Here is a 27,940-nt window from a genome sequence, read left to right as displayed (position 1 = left end):
TTTTATATATAGATTTTTATATATATTTATGTAAACTTAAATTTTATTGTCTAGATCCCTCTGGGGCCTAGATAGTAATATTTTTTATACCCTTAAAGAGATATTTATTTTGTACTTGGTGCCTAAGACATCTGATTCTTAATTAACTTAATAGAGATACCACCCACTTGGAGATTGAACCTTTTACTCTCCTTGGAGTCTGTGCTGGCCTGATCCCGTACCCTCATCACAACCAGTCCCCGAGAAACACCTATCAATGTGCCATGGGGAAACAAGCCATGGGTAAGAATTCCTTCTTGAACTTGGTTGTAAATACTTGGATGAATACTTATGTCTTTATTCGTGTTTCACTAGTATTGCATGTTTGGCCGGGTCAGATGTTGCTGACACACCTGAGTGATTGCAGGTTCCCCTACCAAGATCCCCTGTCATGTCTAAAGCCTAAACAAAAATGGAGAAAACCCCTCTGAACTTGTTCCCTTGGCCAAACAAAAGGATACATAATAACTGTCACAGAATTACAAGGTAGTAAATATAAAGAGAAAAGCCCTATATAAATGTAAGTTATTAACCAAGAGAGCTGGAAGAAAGAGCAGTGAAAACTCAGAAGGAGGAGAGTGGAAGGCAATAGGGATAAAGAGCTACAGTATAGATAAGAATGTACTTAGTTATTGTCTGGATGACAATCACTGAGTCCGTAATATCCACACAGTTGATCCTGTAGCTCCTGAAACATTCAGTGTGTGTCACACAGTTTCCTGAATTTGTGTTTCTTTCTTTCTACTTTTCTTTCCTTTCATTCATTCATTGATTATTTATCATCCATAACATTTATTTAGCATCAGCAATAAACCAGACAGGAGTACTGGAACCTGAAAATAGAGAGATGACAGAGTCCTGCCCTCAATGAGTTCACAGTCTAGTAGGAGAGAATAGTAAATAGACCAGGAATTGGATATAGTCTGATACACGCTGTGGCAGACTGATAGCTAGAGTCTAAGGGAGTAGGAGCAGAAAGAACACCTGAGGTTAGAGAGTGGTTGTTTCTGGAGACTAGAACTGAACTGAGTCTTGAGGACTCTTGAGTATTTCTCACAGGTCTGAGAATGTAAGCAAGCAGTGTGTGGGGAAGTCTTGGTATATACTTTGATACAGCTGTTCTGTAGCGTGTTTGCTATATAGTATGGGCAGAGAGGCATGCTGGAGAGATGCCATATGTGGAGGAGTTTGGGTTTTTGTCTTGAAGAGGATACAGAGGATACTGGCAAAAAAAAAAAAAAAAGTTTTGCTTATAAGATTTTTTTTTTGAAATATTTTTTAAAACATTTAAATCCTATTAAGTTGAATACATTTTCTTTTCATCCGTGTCTATGACATCAATATGACTTATCATCTCTGATTTAAAGTATGCTACAAGGAGGTTCATAAAGAAATCTTAAAAGGTTTTTGCATTGCCTTTGGGTAACAACTGGAATGCAGTTAGCCTCTCAGTTACTGATAATTAGCTTGACAATTAAGGAATTCTGTTTCTCCTATGGATAAAGAGTATGCATGTCTTTTCGAGTTTTTATATTGCCCTTTGGTTGGCCACAAAGAAATAAGAAGCATGTTGTCCTGCTACCATTTACCTGAATGATGTAATGCCTGGACAGTTGAGAAGAATTCCCAGTGGGAAAATCTAAACAGCAGCTCATCAATTTAGCGTTTCCCATTCATCCTCCACAGCAGTGTAGGCTGAGTTCCCGCTTGTGCTTCTGACTTGCTAACAAGTTGAAATATACAGTACTGAATCCTGTGTGTCCTGAAAGGGCTATCACTTCTATTGGGTTTACCAAACCATTTTGTTTCATGATGTGAATCCCAGCTGAAACAATACACCTTTTGTGTAGAACCTTCAGCAGAATTAACGGAAGACTAATCACTTCATCGCGAATGCCACTCTTTAGTGTGTTTGAAGATTGAAACAGAAAGGGCTGTATCTCTCACCACTTGGCAAATCTTTTTGTTTTTGTAAATAAGTGACTCGAACGGATGAAATAATATTTTTATTTTTGTAACTTCTCTTCCTACCAAAAAAGAAAAAAAAAAAAGCCTTCATTTTGTAGCCCTGCGTACCTAAAACGTTTGGCCAGTTACCACACACAGTTAAGCAGGATCAGTGTGTACAGAAAGCCAATTCAGTGTCTGTAGAGTTCTTTTGTAGTTTTCTGTGTGAAGGTTTTTTTTCTCGTTTTGTTTTGAGTGTCATTTGCAATTCATTGTCTGTGTTTTCTGAGGTTGGTGTATTCAGCTGCTCTGACCCTGGGTCCTGCACATTTAGCTCCTTGGATACAATCCTCTGACGTGACTGCTGACGCTAGGGAGACAAAAGCTGCTGAATATCTTAAGTAATAATAAAAAAAAAAAAAGCCTTTGTTACTGTTTGTTATTATAAAACACCTGACTGGAAAGAAAAGCCATGAGATAAAAGTAATATTTAAAGTTGGCACATGAGAAGGCCACTTTGTTCTGTGGGCACTGAAATGCTGCGGAAGTATTGAGCGAGGTCTGTAGGAAAACTTGCTAAAGGAGAGAAGGCAGCAGACGGAGACCAGAGCAGAGATCCAGGTCTGAAGCAAACCCGGCTCCTTGAGTTGGACTTCTCGGAGTCATTTTAATTCCATGCTGTCTTGACTGATAGTAAGTAAAATCACACTATCCCATTTTAGGTATCAGCCATTGCATAAGACTGTATATAGCTCGGAGATTCTGTGTGGATTTTCTTTTTTTTTTTTTTGCATGAAAAATTATACAGTCACTTTTTGTGATTCCTTATATATCCTCCCAGTGTCTGTGTGGATTTTATAAGAAAATATTTTAGTTTCTCTTCATCTATTAGTCCATGTGGAAAGTGAAAGACAATATCCCAGAATTAATTCACTAAATACTCTAACCAACCTGAAAGTTGACTGTATGCCATTTACCACCAACCCCTCCCGTTCACCAGTGAGAAAATAAAAAGTTATTTTCTGTCACTACGAAGGAGACCAAGACAGCCCAGACCACAGAGGCCAGAGAGCCTTACCTTGTATATCAGACAGGGCTGACTCGAATGCAGCCTAGAACACCAGCAGAGGGTGCTTCTTAAATCTAAGGCTCTTTAAGTTATTCGTGGAGTTCAGGGCTCTGCGCAGCGTGTAACTGAGTTCCTGGGAGCCCCCTGCCATGCCTGTGGCTCTGTTGTGACGTGGTGCAGAGCGCGGAGTCAGGTCGGCGTGTGGAGGTGGCAGGGTCTTCAGGTCACCCAGGGCTGCAAGTGAAGGCTGGCTGAGGGGGCCGCGTTGTCTGCGGCCCCGGCACCCGACGCCAAGTTCACATGAGTCACACTTTCATATCCTGCCCATTTTATTAGTTGGCACGCCTCTAGTGGAACCCTTTCTCCCGTTTAAAAGGACCTTTTGGTCACTGTCAGCTCAATTAATGAATATGCATCACCTCCCTCCTCCAGCCCCCGCTGCTTCTCAGCGCCCCTTCCTCCTTCAGCTCCAAACTGCTTGGACTTTTTAAAAGTTGGGCGTTGACGCAGCTTCTGTTTTGGTTTTGGTTCTTGACTGAGTCTGTTCCTAAGTGGGTAGCTCCTTCTCTTGTATCCCCCACTTTACAGTAGGACGGGATGTACTAGAAATAGGCTAGAGGATTTCAAAATACTAGAAACACATAACATACACATAAAAACTCATAAAATGTGATTTCATTCTACATCTCTCGTTTTCTGTTTGAATTTTTTTTTAAGACAATTTTTTTTAATCCATTTGGGGATACAAAGTGAAAACGTGTCTTGACCAAATTATCCATGGTAATTCTCTTTTAGAATTCTGTTGGTTAAAAAAGACATACTCATTGTAGCTATTGTAGGTGTAAGCCTGTGTGACAGTTCCGGAGACTAGAATGTTTACAATGAGGTACAGTTCCATATGTAGGGTTAGAGTTGGAGGTAGAATGGGTAGTCTTGCAGGAGGATGAGTATGTATTTTTACTGCTAATATTGTTAATATTAGTCATAACAAATGTTGCCACTCATTGAGTATCCAACTGATTTATGTACATTTCTTCATTTAACAAAATAATAGTCCTGAGATATAATACATACCTCTTTGTTTCTGACAAGGAAACTGAATTCCAGTTTGGTTGAGTAACTGTTAAGAGATTACTTTATGTCTTCTATACAGTGATCTTTGTAAAACTTACTAAAATTTTTCTCAACTGAAACTAAACTTTCCTCACTTCGGGTTCACCATGGATCATGATGAAGGTAGACTGTAAATTATAAACTCCCTTGAGGACAGGGACTACGTCTGCTATTTATCACTGTATCTCTGGGGCCTAGCCAGGTGCCAGCTTAATAGGTACTTAATAAATGTCTCAACAACAAATGAATCTCTGAGCACATTAAAATTGTTAAGAAATCAGATGCAGATTTTTAAAACAATCTTTGAAATGAAGAACTATGTTGGAGGACTTTACAACCCGATACTTAGACTTAGCATAAAGCCATAGTAAGGAAGACAGCGTGATATTTACATAAGAGTAGGCAAGTAGATCGGTGGAACAGAATCCAGAAACAGAGCCACACTTTTATGAGTAATTGATTTTCGATGACTATACCAGGGCAATTGAGAGGAAAGGAAAATCTTTTCAATAAAATAAAATGTCTGAGTATCTATATAGAAAAAAATGAATGTCAACTCCTACCTCATACCATATAAAAAGTTAATACAAAATGAATCACACCCCTAAATGTAAGAGCTGAAACTATAAAACTTATAGAAGGAAACTTAAGCAAAAATCTTTGTGACCTCAAATGATGTAAGAGTTCTTAGAACACAAAAAGGACAAACTATAAAAAATGAAAATTTTAGCATACTGGACTTTCTTAAGTTATACTTCTTCTCTTTGAAGGATGCTGTTAAGACTATGAAAGACAAGGACTTCCCTGGTGGTCCCATGGTTAAGGCTTACCGCTTCCATTGCAGGGAGCATGGGTTCAATCCCTGGTTGGGAATGAAGATCCTGCATGCTGCTGCTAAGTGTGACCAAAAAATATATGTATATGTGAAAGACAGCTTTAAGCCACAGAATGGAAGGAAGTATTTTCAGTATATCTGATAGAGGATTTGTGTCCAGAATACATACAAAGAACTCTTGGATAATAAGACAACTTAGTTAGAAGATGGGGGCCAGGGGAAAACTCAGAAATTTCACAAAGAGTAATAGGAATAAGCAATACACTCATGAAAATATGTTCAGTGTTATTAGTCATCAGGTAAATGTAAATTTCTGTAAGATGTGACTGCACACTCATTAGAACAACTCATATGAAAAAGATTTGACATTTGTGGAGCAGCCAAAATGCTCACACACTGCTGGTGAAAATGTTAAACAGTAAAATCACTTTGGAAAATGCTAAAATTATTCTCTAAAGTTAGCTGTACTCTCAGCAAACAACACAGAAACTCCACTCCTCTGTATTTATCCAAGAGAAATGAGTAACAAAGACATGTGCATCAATGTTCATAGCAACTTTATTCACAGTAGCCCAAAACTGGAAACATCTCAAATATCCATCAGCAGGTGAATGGATAGACAAAATGTATATTCTTATGATGGAATAGTACTTGGCAATAAAAAAGAATGAATTCTGTTACAAACAGACATGTGGATGCGCCTCAGAATCATGCTAAATGAAAGAGGCAACTCAAGAGTACACTTACTATATGATTCCATTTATATATGAAATTCTAGAAAATGCAAACTGAAACTGTACTGATAAACAGATCCTTGGTTGCCTGAGGCCAGGGGCAGGATCATATGGAAGTATTGGAAATGTTCTGGATCTTAACTGTGGTAGTGGTTTCACAGATTCATGTATCTGTCAGAACTCATCAACTTGTACACTTTAAATGGGTGAAATTTATTGTAATTCCATAATATATACAAGTAAATAAAAAGAGCTTGCGTGAAGGAAGATGGAAAAATTAGTTAAATATATACAACTTTATTGTTCTCAATATACCTTTTCTAAATTGTGTTCATCCTTACTTTTTTTCCTTTTGTCTTAAAAAACGTCTTCACTGTTTTAGCCTACATATACATACCGCGTTATGCCAATTTGTGACTCCTTAAGAAAGTTTTGATCAAGAAAATGAGACTTTGTAAGAAAGATTATGTCCTGAGTAGTGAGCAAATAAATTCATTGGAGACTGTTTTTACAGCAAAATGGGCCAGTAGAAGGAGAATTCAGCTTATAGCTATTCTATTAATTATTATATACATGCAGTGCCCTTCTTAAGGAAGCTGAAAATACTAATAGAGCTATCCTAGTTTGAGCGTATGCTTCACCCTGGGCTAATGTTATAATTTCTACATGACATTTCCTCCAAAAAGCTTACTTATTGTTAAAAATAGCTAGTCAGTCATTCATAATTTGTATAAAAATTATGGGGTGTGGTGGCATTTGAGAATTTTATAACAGAAGTCATAGTTTATAAATCATATATTAACCTACGCACCCATCACCAGTGCTGCTAGAGATGTGTATACATGTATTGGCCTACAAGTTCTTTCAAAAGTCTTTAAGGAACATTTTCTGATGAGATCATAAGTCCCAAACTTTTGCTAAACCGTTTCGTGTTCCTCCATTCCATAGTTGGTTGCCCAAGAATTATGCTCTGGGCCGAGTAGCACAATTTTATAGCAGGATGCCATCTCTGTCACCATTGTCCAGAAGTGCAGCTGGCTCTGCTTCTCTGCTGCTTGGTAACACTCGGCTCAGGTCTCAGAGGGCACATTTGGCAGCCTGGTGGGACTTTGCCTGAACCCTTGTCTCCAGCGGGTAAAGTATACAGTTGAAGCTGAAATCTCAACATAAATTTGAATTGATTTCATGTAACAGGATGAACTTACTGTCATGAACTTACTGTAGTCCAAGCAGCAGCAATTTTATTTCTAAGGCCATAAGTGATCTATTATCAGGTATCCTGCCCAGTCTATTAGTTGGCACTAAAATAACAGTAATTGGCAATTTTTAGTGTGAACTTGAGAAAAAGTTCATGCAGTTCAGTTTAGCTATTGGTTTTCAGCTGAACCTTGATAAATTTTCTAGAGATTTAAGCACAAATATGTACCTCATAAAAAGTATATTGAAATTCTCCCATTTCATTTACTTGACATTTATTGAGCATTGGTAATAAGCCTAGCAATGTACTAGGCACTTGTTTCTTTAGTGTCCTACAGATTTCATTAAAGCCCAACCATCAAGGAGCACTATATCATTTTTGCTGCCTGAAGAGGTTGTTTTCATCTCTAAATTGAAAGCACCATTGATTTAATGACATGAGTAAGAGAAAAAGGAAAAGGAAACAAATAATTGAATTTTATATCTGCTCTCACATTAACGCTTGACTCCATTAAATGACATGTCAGCACCTTGGACGTGTGTGGGTGCTGCAGATGTACCACTCCAGGGAGAAGAAGAGATACTTGGGAGAAGTTAAAGAGATCCAGAAACCCGCACGCTAGCTCAACAGTAGGGCAAACGTGGGTTTCCCGGTTTTAAGGTCTCTGAGCGGGAGCAATTTTGTGTTCACAAGCCCCAGACTCTGAAAGCCTTTTTGTTGAATTGATCTTTGAACTTGAGAAAGGAGAAGGGTAGGTAACATTCTAGCTTCACTTTCAGTTGACAGTGATGCTCTTCCAAGGTCCAATCAGGTGGAAAGGCTGATTGCTAAGGGGAGAAAAGCCCAGGCCTGATTGGACAGGGCCCTGGATTCCCTGGGGGAGAGGACCCTGCCTTTCCCCATTTTATCTCCAGCGCTGGGCCCCAAGTAGGTGTTTATTAACTGCTTAATAAGTGAAGAGTTATTTTTTTCCTCTTTTTTTTTTTCATGTTGAACATTTGGAGTTGTTGGTTTCTTTATTTGTCCTATTGTCCAAGCTTTCTGCCTGTCAGCACTGTGGGGTATTTTCTAATTGCAGCTGTAAATATGCCTGGAACATAGTAGAACCAAATGCAGAATTGTTGACTGACATGTATGGTTAACCAGCAGAGACAAAAGCTCTCCAACTGGGATCAGTTGAAATTATTCAGATTAGTATATTTTGAGTGTGATTTTTCTTCTTTGTAGGATTTTTGACATAACTGAGAAAAATTGTTTTTGAAAGTCGTTAATCACTATGAGGTATTGGTCTTTAAGTATTTGAAGATTTTCTTCATTTTAATTATTAAAGTGAATGTTTCTCTCTATATTCATTGCTGCTTAATTATTTGATCTAATAGAATGTTGCATTTTGTTTTCTCCAATACCAATGAAGGTACCATTGGATACAACCAGAGGAATAGAATTGATACTCTCATGTATCTCCTGGCATATCCACAAAAACCCATGGTTAAAACAAAGACTATTGAGTTGATAGAATTTGAGAAACTGCCAGCCGGACAGAATGCGACAGTTGCCGTGATGAGCTATAGTGGCTATGATATCGAAGATGCTCTTGTTTTAAACAAGGCTTCCTTGGACAGAGGTAAGTGAATTTTCAAAGCATAAGCACCAAAAGTACCTTTGTGCAGATTCAGATACAGGCGTGATCAATGTGAAAGTCACTTGACATCAGAATGTTAATGTCAGTTTCAAGTGATTTGATTTTTATAATATACAACCAGGAAGTGGTTATGTATAGTGTTGACATTTTTTAAATGAATATTATATAGAGATATTAATAATTGTTACTAAGGAACCTTTTTTTCCCTTTGTTATTTAATTTATTGGTGACTTGAGACAGTTCAACAGAAACAAATATTGAAATGCAAGAATTTGATTATTTCCTAGCAGGAATTACAATAAATGAAATACTGTTTTTTTGTTTTTGTTTTTTTTAAAAACATCAAGTTGTATATTTAATTACAAACCTGTTGAAAGGGCAATAGCAGTAGTTGTATGTAAAAGACTATTTTTTTAAATTGTATATCTCAACTTCATAATGCTATACCTTTTTGTTAGCAAAATGATAAAAGTATACATGCACAAACCCTGATTCATCATTTTACCTTTTTGTTTCCCAGTGTTTTGACGGCTTACTTTTGCAGGTCCCCACCTGGGGGCTTGTTAGCCATCACCTGACCTGTGGTGTGACTTCTGTCTTCATCATCCATTTCTCTCCTTTCTCCCTGGCAGACCCGCCCTGCCTTCCCCTTCACTCTTTGCAGTTGCTAGGCAGCCATAATAGTACTCCTAGACATGTGTCTTTGGCGTTAATGTTGGCTGCACTTAATTTATGCCTCTTTTTTTCCTCCAAATGACAACAGCCATGCTTTAAAGCTAGATGTTTTCCTTTCTGATTAACTGGTAACGTTTATGTGGAAATCTGAAGACTTTGTGATATCTGTCAGAAACTCCGTGACACAATTTAATGATCTGAGTTTACTGTCCTCTTGCTTTTAAGCTCCCACCTGTAAATAAAATGTCCATTTATACTTAGAAGAAAACGCTTCTGATTCCATCCAGTTCAGGTTCACACTGCACTCCAGTATGTTGCACTTAATGACCATTGTACGAAATTTCAAGATCATGTAAGGTTTTCAAAGCAGCTTTCTCTCTGAGGCGAGTTTATTATGGCCATACACAATTTACCAGGAGCCATAACAACGAAGGCTGTTATCAAAGACACACAGATGTCTTCATCTACTGTCCAGATGTAGAGATATGTTGTTTCATCCCATGGTCACCTTCATATTTAAAAAATGACATTAGAGCACTGAGATTTTATTTGGAAATCCACTCATCCCCGATTAATTTCCTAAACTCAAATTCTTAGATTTCTTGAAAGAGTTCTGCTTTGGGTGGAGAATCATAAGCAAAGGATTTTACAGCCATGCATTTATTTCTTCAGTAATAGCTGGCATTTAATCTGGAGACATTTTCCTATTTAAGTGAACTCTGACATGGCTCAGTATATCCTGGGGAGATCAGAGGGAGAATCCCATTTAAAATAAGAGCTTGGCCAAAGGGGGAAGAAGAAAGAAACTCAGCCTTAGCATCTTAGGAAATGTTACTTAGTGTGGAAGGACTGGCAGCTCTTTTGAGCAACTGACAAATCCTTCTGTGGGTTTCAGTGGTTGAGTTTGCTCCATCTAAAGGCTTTTTCTATTCATTTTGCTTACTTTTCTTAATGTTTAAGTTGTTAATTGGTCCCAGCACTTTTTCCTCCTCTACTAGATAAATGTAATATAAAGATGCTATCGAAGTACTCTCTAATCTTCAAGGCAAAGGTGAACTGTCTCTCCCATTAATATCATTTGATTGCTTCTTTGTATTCTCTCTTTCCTCTGGAGAAAAATTAATGTTTTTGTTTGCATGTTTGAGACTTCTTCTAAATGCTAAAATCAGCAAAAAGAAAACTTTCCAGAGAAGAGTAGCAAAAGTTTTGCAACAAAATGATGTGTGAGAAGAATGAGGGCTAATCAGTGAACTTGCTCTGTCTCAGCTCAGCCACCATGTTGCTGAGTGACCTTGGTCACTTAATTTTTCTGCCCCTCACTCGTGGCACCTGTAAGATAGAGGGATTAAGCCAGGTGATCTCTGAGGCCCCTTCCAATTTTCACAGGCTGTGGCTCTGCGCTCTTAAAGAATCACTGTGATATTCTTAGGTTTTTCTCACCTTCCTCCAACCTGACAAGGTATATTCTGTGCTGGAAAATGATTGTAGAGATTCCAGTGTTTATATGTTTATATGGTAGAGATCTTGAGCCAGTTCTTAAAGTCATCAGATTGTTATTTGGTTTGGCTACTCTCATGATCTAAATGTAGAGCAAATTTGGGGTGTGTTTCTGTGGGCTTCCCAGGTGGCTCAGATGGTAAAGAATCTGCCTGCAACACAGGAGACCTGGATTTGATCCCTGGGTCAGGAAGATCCCCTGGAGAAGGGAATGGCAACCCACTCCAGTATTCTTGCCTGGTGAGTTCCATGGACAGAGGAGCCTGGTGGGCTACAGTCCTTGGGATCACCAAGTTGGACACCACTGAGTGACAAACACTTCGGAGGGGAAGGGAGGCAGAGTGGGGTGGCTTGTTGAATAACACAAACCTGTGACTTCACAGTTTCATGTTGCTGGTGGTTCTGAACCCACTTTGGTTTCATTTTAGGTTTTGGGCGTTGCCTTGTATATAAAAATGCTAAATGCACCTTGAAACGATATACCAATCAGACTTTTGATAAAGTGATGGGGCCCATGTTGGATGCTGCTACAAGGAAACCCATCTGGCGACATGAGATTTTAGATGCAGATGGTATTTGTTCTCCAGGTAAAAGCCTTAAAATCATTTTTTTTTAATGTATATGCTTTGAAATTATGGAAAGTATTCAGCAGTATATCTGAATGTTTGGTATACAGGGCAGAAAAAAAAATAACAGCCTATAAAACCGTATCAACCCGGGTGCTGTGGCAGGGAAAACAAGTGCAGTGACGGTAGTGTAGTATCTGGTCTCTGTGCTTCCTGCAAAAAGGTGCAAAGCAAAGGTGAGGACAGCAGGAAAATCAAGGAAATACTTATATTTTCTCATTGTCCAAGTTAAGTTGGCGGGGACTCATTACTAGCTGAAATAACTGTCATGTGGCCCAAACCTATTCTAACACCCTAGGAGATATTTTAAAGTGGATGGATTTTCTCTCATTCATGTGGTCCCCTAAAGCAGCTTCTTAATTTTATACATGCTGTGATCTTAATCTATGTGGTGTTTTCAGATGGGCTTGCAGAATTTCAAACAAGCCCTGTTGAACTCTGATTCCGACCATGTGGGCTCTTTTTGTTACCTCCATGTCTGAATTTCATGCACCGGTTCTAATCACGGGGTTTAATGCCCCAAAAACCTTTGTCCTCCACACGGATGATAGTGACTCATCTAATGCTTCTCTCTGTCTCTCAGGTGAGAAAGTAGAAAACAAACAAGTGCTTGTAAACAAGTCCATGCCTACAGTGACTCAGATTCCCCTGGAAGGAAGTAACGTGCCCCAGCAGCCGCAGTACAAAGACGTGCCCATCACGTATGTCCTGGTCATGCCTTGGAAATATTACATTGAAAGATTTTTAAAAAGAAGGGATGGAAGAAATTAGAAGTTAGCTCCTTTGGCCAGTGACTGCCAGAGAGACGTCTGCCCAGTGTCAGCTCCATACCCGCTCTCAGACAACGGGGTCCCCAAACCGAGACCCAAACCGCCATCCTCCCCTCACCTACCCCAGCCTCAGACATGCTTCCTCTGGGTCCCTTTCTCGGTGAGTAGTGCCGCCATGCAGCAGGCGCCTGCAGCACACACCTGACTCCTCTGCGTGACCTGCTGCGCGCCTTGACGCAGCCAGTGCTGTCCGTTCTGTCTGCTCAGAAGTTCTCTCACCCCCCAGTGGCCGCGTGGCTGTCTGAGTTTGGCCCGCCCCTCCTGCTGGACCCATCATTCCTGGAAACTGCTCATCTGCCTCCAGTCGTGTGCCTCCCCACACTTCTCAGGCTCTCTCTGTTACTGCCAGAGTGATTTATTTTTTCCTCTCAGTTACTATCTGCTACTCTCTTGAGTAAATAGAATAAAATTTGAGTAGACTGAGTAAAACTCCCAGTGACAAGGTCACCTGCAGGATAAAGGCCAAACGAAATGGTAATATAATAAATACATGGCCATCCATGACTCTTGGCACATGTCTATAGCCACGTCCATTGGCTCAGCCGGCCCCCATATTTCTAGTAAATTGTCTCTTACTCTCCACACATTCCATGGGCTTCTGTGTGTTTACTCACGCTGCTCCCTCTTCCTGGAATTCCCTTCTCTCTGGTCAGGTCTCCACTCTAGGGTCTCCCCCCCCCAGGAAGCAGTCCTTGATAGCTTGCCGCTCCCTGCCAGTACTGTCACCTCCACCAGCCCCTAGCGGGACTGACTGTCACCTCCTCGGGCCTTTCCCATTACCCCGCTCCCATACCAGAAGACTTCCGTGTATCTCCCTTTCTCTCTTCCTTCATTGCTTGTGAGTTTCTTTGGGGCAGGAACTATGTCTTCTTAATCTTTGCATGTCCAGAGCCTGTAAGGATCTGACACAGTAGACTCTGAATAATGTTTTTTGAATGAAAGACAGATGATGTGAAGTGTGTGAAAAAGTTCCCAATGGAAAAGCTGAGTAGATCAAAGTAATCTTTAAAAATTTGGAGTTGAGTAACAGGCTTCAGCTTAAATCCCAGGTCTGCTTTGTATGAGTCATGTGTCCTGGGCAAGTCCTTAACCTTCCTAAGTTTTCCTCAGTTCTTACTTCCTATAAAGGAATAACAGTATGTGAATACTTTGTTGGTAATGATTAAATTGTATTGTGCCTGCCTCGTAATAAATGTTTAACCACTTTAAACTAGGACTGTCCAAGGGAAGTTATCATATTTTAATTTATTCTTGAAAGAGGAAAGTCATTTTTCAGAACCTGAAATGGGAATGTCAGAATATTCTGTGATAGGTATTACATGAAATATGCCTGGAAGAATAGGTTCACCAAGGGTGGCTTGAAAACTCTGCTATAGTGACTTTCTCTTAATATTAGCTACAAAGGGGCAACAGACTCATATATTGAAAAAGTGATGATATCTTCAAATGCCGAAGATGCTTTTCTGATCAAAATGCTGCTGAGACAGACAAGGCGTCCAGAGATTGGAGACAAATTCAGCAGTCGTCATGGGCAAAAAGGTAAGTTGTATCATTTCTCAGCTTTTTAATAAAACTGTAGTATTTATTAACCACATTATACAAGAACTACTTTATAATTCTCCCTGTTAGAAAAGTTCAGTGTGTTAGAAAAAGTATTACCATGGTATCAAAAGTATTCTTGTTTTATTTCTCAGAGTAACCTGTTTACATTTTAATGGCATCCAACAGTATACCATAGTGTTGCTTCTCTATACTATGTATTTCATTCTGCAACTGCTCAGCCCAAAATCATAAATACGTTCTAGATGACGTACCTACTAAAGTACAAGTGGCCATTCAGAAATAAATAGTAATACCTACTTTTTATGAAAGGTGTGTGTTTAAAATGCTGTATGTTCTGTTGGGTCATAGTATCAGGATGTCAGCACCAAAAGATACCTCAGTCATCTGCCCCTTTGTGTGACACAAGAGGCAGTTCAGAGCCTGCTCGGTAAGCAGCCGGTCACAGCGCCCAGCTCGTTGCTGAGCTGCTGTTAGACCCGTGGTCTTCCCTGCCTCCGGTACAGTGCTTTGTCTTCCTCACAGACCCTTCTCCTAGACGCTCCTTCTCCGTCAGATCCCATCGGCGAGCCTGTTTCCGTTGATGGTCAGTGCTGGGTTTTCAGTCATTGTGGGTTTGGTTTTGTTTTTGTCTCCAAGGAACATGTGGTGCTGTGTCACAGCTGATTAACTTAGCAGCAGAGCCTCGTTTAGTCAGCATACACCTGGAGTGTGAGTTTGCCCTGGCTTCGAGTTCTAGCCCTGTCTGCCGAGCGCTAGTGCTCAGACCAACAGCAGCTCACGCTTGGGTAGCACCCGGTGTGCCTGGCTCGTTGCTCCTTTGTTTCTGCCACGGTCCCTGTGGTCTGCACTTTGTGGGTGAGGAAGTCAAGGCACCGAGAAGTTACAGGTTGCCCACGTCCCCAGCTGGTGGCACAGCTGGTTTTTAAGCCCTGGCTCCATGCTCTGTAACTGACCTGTTTGCTCTGCTGACTGTCAAGCAGTTAGGATTGTGCCTGACACATAGTAAGTGCTCAAGTGAGAGCTGTGATCATTAATACTGGCTGTTATTCATTCAGTCTTCAACTTGGAATCTCACTTGTGCTTATAAATCTCAGGTGCGGTATCTTCCTGTTTTTGTTTGTTTTTTTCCCTCCTGAACCCCTCTCCCATCTCCTACCCCATCCCATCTTCTTGTTTTTAATTGACTGGTTTGAGGATAATTATACATTAAATTCTTGATGATTCTGACTATTGCTTTGCCAGGCAAGTATATCAAATATTATATAGTGTGTTTGGTCAAATGAAACTATCCTTAGTTGTCATTCCATCAGTAGAAATGTTTCAGACTAAGGTACTGTTTCATCAGAAGCATTTTTTAGTTCAGTTAACAGACACAAGATTATTTCAGCCTATCAATATTTTATGAAACAAAGTTCGTTCCATCTGTAACTGTGAATTTGATAGCTCTACTTCATACAGTTCCCTAAGATGCTAAGTCTTAACTTTTGAGTTTTAAAACCTATCTTGAGATTCTGTTATTTTCTGCTGCTTACCAGTGAAAGTCAGATTCTCTATATTGAGATTGTTTCTCCTTCTCTGTTGGTCTTGACACTTTCTGAGATGTACTCCTAAGTCTTTCTGGGGTCACCGCAGTGTCTGTTTTACTTGACCTGTTTCCTGGACAAGAGCAAAGCCTGATACTCCTCTTATAAAATGTTGGCCCTGGAAGTTTTACAGGTGTGCACACCGTACGAGGACATCTCTATCTGAATCAGTTTGCGCACTTGAAGCCCAAATCCTTGTGCTCTGTTCCATCAGAGTTATTGTGTGAAGAGTTGAAGGCTAGTATGTACATTTCAGTAATTATCCACTGTGTTCACATTCCACTAAGTTTGAGGACAGGGACTGTGTCCTTAGATTCTCATAAGAGCTTTTCTCAGAGTAGATACTTGGTAAGTAATTGGTAACGGTTGAATATATGAATGAATTGAAGGTAGGGGGAATATGAAAAGGAACAGATTCCCCACTCTTGATGGATTGATTTTTGCCCAGATTTTAATGTGTACATTATATATGAGTGTGTGTATGTTACGGCAGAAACAAAGCAGTACTTTTGAAAATGAAAACCATGCTTGATTAGTAAGTTCCTGTGAATGCAGACCTCGAGGTAGAGTGTCATCAAGTCTGTGCTCTCGAATTTTTTCTAACTATTAATAAAATACAGATAGCAGTCATTGACAGAAGTGGTTTCCAACTTGCAGTGATCTGAAACATAGCAGATTTTTGAGATCTCTTCAGTCTTAGGGAGCTTTGACTAGAATATCTCTATACGAAACTGAAAGAAGTCCTCCTGGGTCTAGATGACCTTTCACTTGTAGTGAGGAGTTTATCTTGCTAGTTTTCTTTTTCCAGATGGCTTTTAATCCAAGGGTAAAACCTTCTGATTAGCCTAGATTCCCTTGATATTCTCTTCTCTTACAACTTCATTAGATTTATTGAAAAGATTGGGGGGGAACAGCAAACAAACAAAAAATAGATAATGTAAGCTTTAGCAGAGTATAGGGATCATTAACATAATTTTCATTTAAGTATAATTTTTATTAAATAATAAATGCATACAGCTTAAAAAGGTCGAATAGTACCAAAAAAGGGTGCCTTGTACTAAAAAATATAATTTTCCTTTCCTTTCCTTTCTTCTTCTTCTGCTTCTTGAAGCAGTTTCACCTCATTTTCATCTTAGTATTTCTAAATAACATTCTTAAGCAGCTCTGTGTTCATTCATCCATTTGCAGACGGATTCACCAGCAGACATTGCCTGCTGATCTCGCCTTGTGATAGGTAGGAGGACCTACACTTGGCTACCTCTGTTTCCTATTCCCAACTTCCATTCCCTGCGTAGATTTATCATAATTTTAAGTTACTTAATTATTTAGATTGCATTATCTGGCGCCATAAATATTATTCGCTCCCAAACCAAGTGATTTTTGAGTACATTTCCTTGGTTATATAACTTTATTTTTTCAGAAGTTGATCAATATCTCATTTAAGAATTTTGCTTAATTTTCTTTATTTTCATTACCATTCTTCTGTACCATCAACAGTCTCTCAACACAGTTTTCCACATAGTCTGTTAGGACCATTTTTTCCCCAGATGGTTCCTTTTATAGTGTCCCCACTCCTCCTCCAAGCCATGGCGGTTCTTCTCTGAGCCTGACCTTCCCAGGAAAGTGTTAAGAATTGTAATAGGCGAACTGAGAGGTTAATCCGTGGAACCCTCAGGAGTGCAGGGCAGAGCCTGGCAAGCCAAGGCCATTGCAGCTCATCTTGCATGCCCTAGACGTGTTTCTTAGGAAGGTTGGGAAGCACTCTGTATTAGTTTGCTTGGACGGCTAAAATAAAATGCCACAGACTTAGGTGACCTAAACAAGAGCAGTTATTGTCTCTCAGTTCTAGAGGCCAGAAATTCAAGATCAGAAATGAAGTTTAGGGGGACCCAGCCCATCCGCTGCACTCTCAGCCTGCCGAATGGTAACCGTTTATGACAGCCTCCTTTGAGCCCTTGCTTCTTGGCTCTTCCCTGTCACTTCTCTCTCTCCCCCACCCCCCACCCCTGTAGTGGGATAATCCATCTGTTAAATTGCTGAGAAAGTGTGCGTGTCAAGTACAGTCGTGTACTTGAGCTCGTCTATGTCTGAACGTATTCTGTCCTCATACTTGAAATATACTTTGGTTGAGTAAAGAATTCTAGATATAAAAATTGCTCTCCCTAAGGATTTTGATCCCATCACTGCATTGTCCAGATTCCATCCTGCTTGTATGAGTTGCAGCATCATTCTTCAGATCTCTGTCTGTGCACTCTCTTTCTCTCTCTTTTCCTCCTTCCGTCCTTCCCCCTTTCCCCACCCCTGGAAGCTATTACTGTTTTCTTTTCTTGAATTCTGAAATTCCATAGACTCTTTTTTCATTCTTTGTCCTTGAACATCAGGCGCCCTCTTATTCTGGAAGTTGGAGTTCCTTCAATTCTTGGACATTTTCATATATTTGTTGTTGGTAATTTCCTTTTCATCATTTTCCACACGGCCTTTCTAGTTTTCCTGTTAGTTAGATTTCTTCCAGACTGATACTCTAGCTTTGTTATCTTTTCTCCCCCCGCTCTTCATTCTTTTCTCTTATTTTTCTTTCTCGGAGATTGGATCAGTTTTATTTCCAAGATCCTTTTTAACCAATTTATATTTTTCATTTCCAATTATAATTATAAATTTAATTTGTACTTGTCCATTTTATAACAATGGGTATGTATTTATATAATTAAATTTTTCTTTTAGTTTTTAGCTTTACTTTTTTTGGTTTTTTCTTTTTGTTGTTGTTTTTTTCTGTTTCTAATGTCATCTCTATTTCCTGAAAGCTTTCTTTCCTTCGTGTGTGTTTTAGAGTCTGGCTGTTGTTGTTGGAAGCTTCACTTTAACCTGCAGTGCCTCCTTTAACTGTAAAAAATGGTTGGCAGGTCTGTGTCCCAGGGATAGAACCTGTTGACTGGTGGAAGTCATCGTAGGGTGATCAAGCAGTGAATCGTACTTCTTGCGAGTGCCGTTCGGTTCAGTTTCAGGTTGCAGTTGGAAATGAGGCGAGGTGTAGTGCTTACGGCTTACCTGTCAGCTGCCCTTCGAAGCCAGACGGGGGCAGCAGGCTGTGGGCCGGCTCAGCGCACAGACTTGCACTTTTTTCCTCTGTATCCTCACCCCACCCTCTGCCGTGTCATCAGCCCACGCAGGGTCATGGGTCATTCTGGTTCAGTTTCTTGGGCGAGCTTTTGGGGTTAGAAGGTAGTTTCTTGTCTGTATAGTGTAGAGAATAAAAACTCAGGTTCTGATGATTTCTTATACAGACATATATTTCTGCAAATACTTAGTTATGTATCTCCTGAGTGTCCGGTGCTATTCTAGGTCCTGCTGATACGCAGTGAACAAGATCCCAGCCCATGTGGGGCTTACATTCCTGTGGGCAAGAGAGATAATGCTAAGTGCTGAGATGAAAAAAACTAAGAGACAGGGGAGCAAAGCAGGAAGCAGGTCAGGGGAGTGATTATTCGTGACATTGTGAGTGGAGTGGTTGAGGAGCGGCACCTTACTGGGAAGATGACCAAGTAAAGTCCCGAGAGAAGGAAGGGAGCAAACCCTCTCTGGAGCTCAAGTGATGGAGGGAAAAGGGAGGTCTGAGGCTGCGCTCAGCCTGGGGAGCTGGAGGCTGGCCAGGAGCCAGTGTGGCTGGAGCAGAGGCAATCAGAGGTGAGGTCTCACTGCTCACTCTGAACTTCAGCTTTACTCTGAGGGAGAGAGATGCCACTGGAGGGGTCTGAGCAAACAAGAAATATGAGGGGACTTGCTTTGGCCCCCATGAAAACAGACTGTATGGGGCAAGCGAGGGAGCCTGATTCCAGTTCAGAGGCAGTTCTAACAGCCCAGGTGAGAGTTGGTGGTGAGTGGGGGAAGTGGTGGGCTTCGCTGGTGGCTCAGACAGTAAAGAATCTGCCTGCGATGTGGGAGACCCAGGTTCAATCCCTGGGTCAGGAAGATCCCCTGGAGGAGGAAATGGCCACCCATTCCAGTATTCTTGCCTGGAGAATTCCATGGACAGAGGAGCCTGGCAGGTACAGTCCATGGGGTTACAAAGAGTGAGACACATTTTAAATACAGAGCCTGCTGGGATTGCTGATGGGCAGGGGACCTGTGAGTCAGCACTGCTGCCCTCAGCCCTGCCCCCGCCCTGTTTCCACAGCACTTGCTGTCTGTTTCCTGAGCCTGCCCAGGAGCGGGGAGAGCTCTGAGCCAGCTCCCTTCCTTGTGCTCCGTGCAGGTTCAGTTCAGGTCAGTCACTCAGTTGTGTCCAACTCTTTGCAGCCCCATGGACTACAGCATGCCAGGCCTGTCCATCACCAACTCGCAGAATTTGCTCAAACTCATGTCCATCAAGTCAGTGATGCCATCCAACCATCTCGTCCTTTGTCATCCCCTTCTCCGCCCACCTTCAGTCTTTCCCAGCATCAGGGTCTTTTCCAGCGAGTCAGTTCTTCACATCAGACTGCCAAAGTATTGGAGTTTCAGCTTCAGCATCAGTCCTTCCAATAAATATTCAGGACTGATCTCCTTTAGGATGGACTGGTTGGATCTTCTTGCAGTCCAAGGGACTCTCAAGAGTCTTCTCCAACACCACAGTTCAAAAGCATCAATTCTTCAGTGCTCAGCTTTCTTTATAGTCCAACTCTCATATCTATATGTGACTACTGGAAAAACCATAGCTTTGACTAGATGACCTTTGTCAGCAAAGTAATGTCTCTGCTTTTTAATATGCTGTCTAGGTTGGTCATAACTTTTCTTCCTAGGAGTAAGTGTCTTTTAATTTCATGGCTGCAGTCACCATCGGCAGTGATTTTGGAGCCCCCCAAAATAGTCTCTCATTGTTTCCCCATCTATTTGCCATGAAGTGATGGGACTAGATGCCGTGATCTTAGTTTTTGTAATGTTGAGTTTTAAGCCAGCTTTTTCACTCTCCTCTTTCACTTTCATCAAGAGGCTTTTCAATTCCTCTTCGCTTTCTGCCATAAGGGTGGTGTCATCTGGATATCTGAGGTTATTGATATTTTTCCCTTCAGTCTTGATTCCAGCTTGTGCTTCATCCAGCCCGGCATTTTGCATGATGTACTTTGCATAGAAGTTAAATAAGCAGGGTGACAATATACAGCCTTGATGTCCTCCTTTCCCAATTTGGAACCAGCCCCTTGTTCCATGTCCAGTTCTAACTGTTGCTTCTGGACCTGCATATAGATTTCTCAGGAGGCAGGTAAGGTGGTCTGGTATTCCCATCTCTTTAAGAATTTTCCACAGTTTGTTGTCCACACAGTCAAAGGCTTTGGCATAGTCAATAAAGCAGAAGTAAATGCTATTTTGGAACCCTCCTGCTTTTTCTATGATCCAACAGATGTTGGCAATTTGATCTCTGGTTCCTCTGCCTTTTCTAAACCCATCTTGAACATCTGGCAGTTCACAGTTCATGTACTGTTGAAGCCTGGCCTGGAGAAGTTTGAGCGTTACTTTGCTCACGTGTGAGATGAGTACAATTGTGTGGTAGTTTGAGCATTCTTTGGCATTGCCTTTCTTTGGGATTGGAATGAAAACCTTTTCCAGGTGTAATTTTCTCCTTCTCTTAAGCCACTTACTGTTCTTTCCTCTGTTCATCAGCTTTCAAAATTGTATAGTTCTCTCTTGCCCATTCTTTCTCCTTATCGGCTTGTACCTTAATTTTGTCATCTCTCGTCAGTGAGGTTCAGAGGAGCAGAGATAGACGTGTTTCTTTTTCCCTGTTTCCTGGAAATCCACGTATCTATTTATTATCTGAGAATGTTCAACACAAGAATGCTAAGTGTGTGAGTTTCTTTCACTGCAGCATATAGAACCGAAATTAAAGTTATTATAGTAAAAGGTGAGAAGAGTTTTTAGAACACCTTTTATCTGCTAATCAGAGCCCTGCCTCCAAGGTGCCTTGTTTTTATTGGCTGTTGTAAGCATTTCTAAGATTGAAAACTAACTTAAAAAAGATTTAAAGTTTATATGATCAGAATTATGACATAAATGCTAATGATTATCAGAAAGGTATTAATCACAGTTTGGCAACTCTTATCTAAGAATAGCTTATCTTTTTCCTGGATCTTTATTATAACTAAAGTCTGCCATTTTTATCCTTTCTGTGAATGTCACCCTTCTGAAACCAGACACATGACAATGGCAGAAACCTATTTTTTCAAGTTTTTTTCATTTATAGTAAAATGGTAAAGATTCAAAAATAGTCATAGTTTTGTTAAACCACTTATATATATTGTTAAACATCAGAACACTTTGTGGGCTAACTTAAGTATATTTTAGATTTATTGAGGATGGGAAACTAATGCCCTACTAATTTATTTAACTACCCCCACCCAGCACCCAGCACAGCACTTTACATACTATACAGTATCCGTTCAATGTGTCTGTGGAATAGTTTATTAAATAAAGTATCACAAACATACAGATGTAACAAGACAAAGTCTTCCCCCCCCCCCCCCAAATTAGTGTAACTTATTTGTCCCAGTAACTATCAGAAATGAAATGCTCCATTTTTATCCAGACTGGTACCAGGGTTTTCATCACCTTGGGCTCAAAGCTCCCCAGCCCTAACTGACCACAGAAGCCCGCTGGAGCTTTTCAACCAAAATAGCTAAATGCACACACCCACCCGGAGATGCACCCTGAGCTTCAATAAAAATCTGCCTTGACAGCCCAGAGAAATCTATTTGGTCATATTTAAATCTCTGCCGTGGGCTCAAAATCATGTTGGCTCTTTGGGAGGCAGCAAGGAAACTCAGCCCTTAGTGTCCCTGAGTAGTTGGCAAAAAGATGAACACAATGGATTGCATACAGTCCGTACTAAACTAAATGGTGAAGACCATTCGTGATAGAGAAGTTGTGAGTTTCTTGTAGGTAGGGATAAAACTCAGCATTTGAAAACATTTTTAAGAAGTCTGGGCCAAATCCATCTTCCCTAGTATACGAATTTCTTTTAGATTATTTTTCACAGATGCTGTTCCTCTTTGCCTGTGACCTGTGAAGGGAGCCCCTTGCAGCTTTCTGAGGCTCTGGTTCTCGTCTATGGAACCTGAGTGCACTTTCCTGGAATCTACACCCAGTACCCCTGCCCTGCGCTGCGGGCTTACTGAATGCACACTTTCCCCTTTTCTTCAAGGTTACCTCTGTTCAGCATTTAAAGAAAGCCTTCAGGTTGAGAAAAAGTATAGCAAAGGGATAAAGGTCCTGAGCACCAAGTGACCAGTTTTATCGCTTTGAAATGGAGATGGTTTCCTGGGAGTTGTTAATGGGATGAAACAGAATGATGTGTGTAAAGCAGGCAGAGCCTGGTCTGTGGCCACAGTCAGCAGAGGTGACCCCTGGAAGGTCTGCTGTTGCAGGCTGGGCAGGAAAGGTAGGCTAGGTGGGGTTTGGACTTGGAGGGCTGTGATGAAGATTTTGTTTTTCCTGTGAAAGAAAAAATGGGGAGCAGCAGTAAAGAGTGAAAACCTGTTGACCTACAGGAATTGAGCCAAGAAGCAGCAGGAGGCCATAGTGACTGGTTTTAAGCCCGGTAAAGGATGGCACCGATCACAAAGCAACTGTGTGTCTCATTGAACTTGATATGATGGAGGATCATCTCAAGTGCTCATATTATTAACCGATCCATTTCTCAGGCTCTCACTGTGTACCAGGCCCTGTCCTCAGTATTAGAAATAACAGTGGTAAAAACTGACAGAGTCTCTGCTTTCCTGGAATTTATGTTTTCTTGGTGAAGAAAACAGGAAAAAAGTAAACAAAACTACAAACAGAATAATTTAAGGTAGTGATCAGTGTGACATAGGAAGACTGATGCAGAAGTGACTGGTTTTCAGGACGAGGGGCTGCCCTGTGGATGATGGTTAAGGTCAGTCTCTTGGAGAAAGCAACACTTGAACTGAGACCTGGAGGATGAAAAGAAGCCAGGGAAGCAAGGGTCTGGGAGAGTTAAGTTCACCAGCCCTGAGGCATGAGTGAGCTTGGGACAATCAGAGAACACACCAAGGCCAGTCTGGCCAGACACGTGCCTGAGCAGGAACACGGTTTGAGATAGGAGAGAAAAAGGATGGGTCACAGCGTACAGGGTCATGTGGCCAAAAGAAAGGGATTTGGACTTCATTCTAAATATACTGGGAACCAGCTGGCCTGTTGGGTAGCGACTGTAAGCAAAGGAGTGACAAGATAGAATTGCTGTTCTAAGAAATCACCCTGGGTTCCCCATGGAGAGTAGACTGGAGGAGAGCAGGGCGAGAAGGCCGGAGGTGGCGGCGGTGGTCCAGGCAGGAGGGGACGGTGACTTGGGCAAGGGCAGTGGTGGTGGAGACCAGGAGGGAAGTGATGCACTCTGGGTGTGCTCTGGAATTAGAGCCAGCAGGACTTGCTGATGGCTGAGATGCTGGAGAAGGAAAAGACAGGAACTGAGGGTGAGGTCTGTGGCCTGAGCAGCTGGCAAGGCAGTCTATCAAGAAGGGGAAGACCGGGAAGGAACGGTTTTTTGGAGTTAGGCCGGGGCAGGAGTTGAGTCTGGTTCTCAGGTCTGAGATGCCTGTTAGACTCCCAAGTGAGAAGGTTGAGTAGGCACTTGGATAGAGTCTGGTGCTCCAGAGGGAGGTTGGTACTAGAGATAAAATTTGGGAGTCACCCACATGCAAACTTTTAGTGTCTTACCTTTTGTGATTAATAGTTTATGAGCATTTTCATCTGTATTCCATCCCTTAACCTTTACAGTTCTAGTTGGTATTTTTGTTCCTACTACAGAGATCAGGAAACTAAGGGTCAGAGTCGTGAGTGGCTTGCCTCCTACAGCTTAGTGCTGGCAGAGTCAGTTCAGATCCAGATTTCTGATTCCAAGCGCATTGCCCATTCTGTGCCAAGTAAGGTGTCCTCTCGATATCCCATTACCACTGTCCCCAAGGTTGCCGTGTGTGTGCGCTCAGGTTTCTACCTACTGAGCTACGAGGGAAGCCTCAGCTTCCCAGGTGGCACAGTGGTAGAGAATCTGCCTGCAATGCAGGAGGTGTGAGTTCGATCCCCGGGACAGGAAGATCCCCTGGAGAAGGAAATGGCAACCCACTCCAGTATTCTTGCCTGGGAAATCCCACGGAGAGAAGAGCCTGATCGGCTACAGTCTGTGGGGTTGCAGAGTCTGACACAACTGAGCGACTAAACCACAACCACCAGCACACCTGGGAAGCCAAGGTTGCTATATTCCCTGGAATTTTCCCTTGAAAAAGACGCAGCCTTTTCCTAAGACAGAATTCTAATTCTTCTTAATATTATATTTAATATTACCTATTTAAATATTAGTTCTAGTATTTCCTTGAGGAGATGCAAAATTCCCTTTCTTCCTGGATAAGCAGCTTTATGTAACAGTCCTCTGCCACCAGTCCAAAGGAAATACTATCCTCACATACCTCATTCCTGAAATGCCTGACAGTCCCCCATATTAAGATATACTTCTGACACAGACCTGTGTTACCAGGTATTCCTGTCTTTCTAAAATCAACTCATCATAAAACTCATTGGCCCCGTAGCCTGGCCAGAAGACAGTGTTCGGTTAAAATTTCCAAATCTGTCAAGAGTTAGCGCATGTAGAAGACAAAGAAGATTTTTAATTTGCTTTGTCCACTCTCTTTGTCCCCCCACTGTGTCCACTCTCCTGGTTTGTCTGGCTCGATGTGGTGGTTAGAGCCAGAAAAGGAGGCTCCTTGAGGGTGGTAACCTGGACAGGGCTGGAGGGAGCTGACTTGAATATTCACGTGCAGTGGGCACAGCTGGTGGCATCTGTGTGGAGCCTTACAAGGCACGCAGCCCTCAGCGTGGGGCCCAGAGGGGAGCTGGACGAGACACGAGAGAATGGAACTGTGGATGAGATGGAGAATAGTCCACAACGTCCGTTATGCTGTTGCAACTGTCATGAGATGAGCCGACCAAAATTTCATAGTGCTGTGAGCTTTCAGGGCATTTATCATGTGTCTCATGTGGTGTCTCCTACAGTGATTTCTTTCTGTATTGGTCTAGATGGACACCAGTGTAAGAGCACTATTGAACTTAGCTTTTACTCTTGAAATGTAGAATTGTTTTGGAAGTTTTTTTTTGGTAGCATCTCCTACAAGCTGACACACTTGTGTTCTCTATGAGAAAATGTAAAGTTTGTTTTGACGTAGGTCATCTTTATGCCCACCTCTCTCACCCCCTCCATTTAGAGCATTAAATTTGTTAGTCTTGGTGTTTTAAAAAGAAATGTGGCCCTGCAGATGGCCTGATTTTTGTCTTTTGGTAAAAGTTTACCTTGACAAAGTTGTTATTAGGAATTAGGAAGTCTTTTTTGTATACACACACTGTGTAGATGGCATTTCTGTACCTAATGCCTCTGAAAATATCCTAACAGTTAAAGGAGCCTTGAAAACTTAGTTTCTCAGAACATGAGTGTCTATCCTGCTCCAGCCTGATCCCTTCAAAGGTGGTGGGATAATTAGTAGCTAAACGAAACACAGCTAAACAGTGGTAGTTACAAGCTCTGTGTTAGATCAAGAAGAAGGTCGAAGAGGCCACAGTGAGTGGGTGAACTGGGACAGTTCTGACCAGCTGGGTTCAACATCAGTGCTCTGTGATAAGCAAAGCTTGAATGCAATTGATTGGACAGAGAAGACCCGCTGGAGAAGTGAAAGTGTTTGATCAGTAGCTGTTTAAAATGTGGCAGACCCAGTCAGCAGCAGCATTTCCTGTGGCCTGGACAACAGAGGAGGACCCAGCAGAGAGAGCCAGGTGTGGAGGAGAGAGAAAGGATTCCATAAGGAAGAGGGAATTAACGTGAAGCAGCCAGGATTCACTCACAGCACTCTTTCTGTTTATTTTTTAAACTTTTCACTTTATCTTGGGAGTATAGCTGATTAACAGTGCTGTGATAGTGCCAGGAGGACAGCAGAGGGACTCGGCCATACACACCCATGCATCTATTCTCCCCCTAAACTACGCAACACACTTTTTAGATGAGGGAATTCCAATAGAGTTTTCCAATGAGAAATTCAAAGACTTTTAATGAAGTGCATCATACTCTGGGTCTTTGTGAGGTTCATTGTGTGTCTCATCAGTAAATGCATAGTGAATGAGCTCCCCCTCAAAGGAACTGGCCCTTGGTCAGAGATCTCTAGAACAGTTCATCCTTTTAGTAATATGCTAACTATTGGGGAAGGTGAGATGAATTAGTAATAACCTGTACAGCAAAGTTATGAATTTTTTGTATGTTTGTTTGTGAAGGAAGGAAAGCTTACTTTAATTTTAAATTCTGGTGGTGGTGGGAAAATACTAGAACCCCAAAGTCTTGATCTCCTTCCCCAAGTGTTCTCAACATCCGGGTACTTCATAGTGAAGCTGTGACCTGCACAGTAGATGCATAACGATGCTCTACAGGGGAAAGTAGAGCAGACATGGGTCTGGAATGTTATTTGTGTTTTCCCTTCACATTCTTCCTTGATCAATTTATAGATAAGAGTTAAAGACAAGAAGGGGCTTCCTGGTGGCTCAGATGATAAAGAATCTGCCTGCAATGCGGGAGCCCTGGGTTCGATCCCTGGGTTGGGAAGATGCCCTGGAGGAGGGCATGGCAACGCACTCCAGTATTCTTGCCTGGAGAATCCCCATGGACAGAGGAACCTGGCGGGCTTCAGTCCATGGGGTCACAAAGAGTCAGATGTGGCTGAGCGACTATGCACAGCACACAGAGATAGGAAGGCCATTCACATCGAGTGCTGGTCGGAGTCGTGTTTGGAACTAGAGTTTTTATTAAAGTCAAAATAATGTGTATAAGCCTCCTGAACTTTGGCGTAAGTTCTATATGAACAAGATTCATCAAGGGCAAACACTTGCATCTTGAGCCTTGCTTTCTGTGATGGTCAGTGCATTTATTAGAAGGGTGAGCAGATTTCCTGCTCAGTTTGGTTTTTGTTTGCTTGTTTTATTGTTTAATCCTTTAACAAAAATTACCTGTCAGCCCAAGGAATTCCCAAGTTAAATTTCATTTCAGTCCTCAGGAAACCAAATTATTATATTTCCAGATTTCCTCTGACTTTTGCTGCCATTCACAATGAGGGAGGGAACAGTGGACTCCTTTGATGTAGGGGGAAAAAAGCAATATATCACTTCTCTCAGAGAACATTTCTCAGTCTCTCATGTGAAAAAGGATTAGCACCTCCAACAAAGGTCCTGGAGATCACAGAATCAGCAGCAACACCAAACAGTATTCCAAAGGAGAGGAAAAACTGTATTTGAGCAAGAGTGTTTGTCCTGGCAAACAGAAGCTTTTTAATAACTGCAAATCTGAGATAATGGCATACCCTCGTCAGCATCACCCCCTAAATCCTCAAACAGCCAGTTTAAGGGGAGTGAAGTCAGCCTTTGTTTTAAAATAGAAATATAGTCTTATCAAAATGCAGTTTTTTTTCCACAGGCTGATTCAGCTTATCTATCTTTGGTTCATAAGGATTACAGATTTATGGATAGCAATGTTTGGAAGATTCATCTTTGACCCTCTCTTGTTCAACAGAAGTTCCATGATAAG

At 41.5% G+C, this 27,940-nt stretch overlaps 1 protein-coding gene across 1 annotated transcript in view; it reads left to right on the top strand.

The window, feature by feature from the left end:
• POLR3B (RNA polymerase III subunit B) overlaps nucleotides 1-27,940 on the top strand; it is a 109,896-nt gene that overhangs the window by 62,466 nt on the left and 19,490 nt on the right. The window contains exons 19-23 of the mRNA XM_043880705.1: nucleotides 155-282; nucleotides 8,350-8,559; nucleotides 11,178-11,336; nucleotides 11,959-12,076; nucleotides 13,602-13,744. Of these exons, the coding sequence (XP_043736640.1) occupies nucleotides 155-282; nucleotides 8,350-8,559; nucleotides 11,178-11,336; nucleotides 11,959-12,076; nucleotides 13,602-13,744 (758 nt within the window). The remainder of the gene's footprint in view (nucleotides 1-154; nucleotides 283-8,349; nucleotides 8,560-11,177; nucleotides 11,337-11,958; nucleotides 12,077-13,601; nucleotides 13,745-27,940) is intronic.

This window comes from Cervus elaphus, chromosome 22, assembly GCF_910594005.1.
Source record: "Cervus elaphus chromosome 22, mCerEla1.1, whole genome shotgun sequence".
Lineage (NCBI taxonomy): Eukaryota > Metazoa > Chordata > Mammalia > Artiodactyla > Cervidae > Cervus > Cervus elaphus.
Note: the sequence above shows the minus strand (reverse complement) of the source record. Positions and strands in the feature narration are given on the sequence as shown.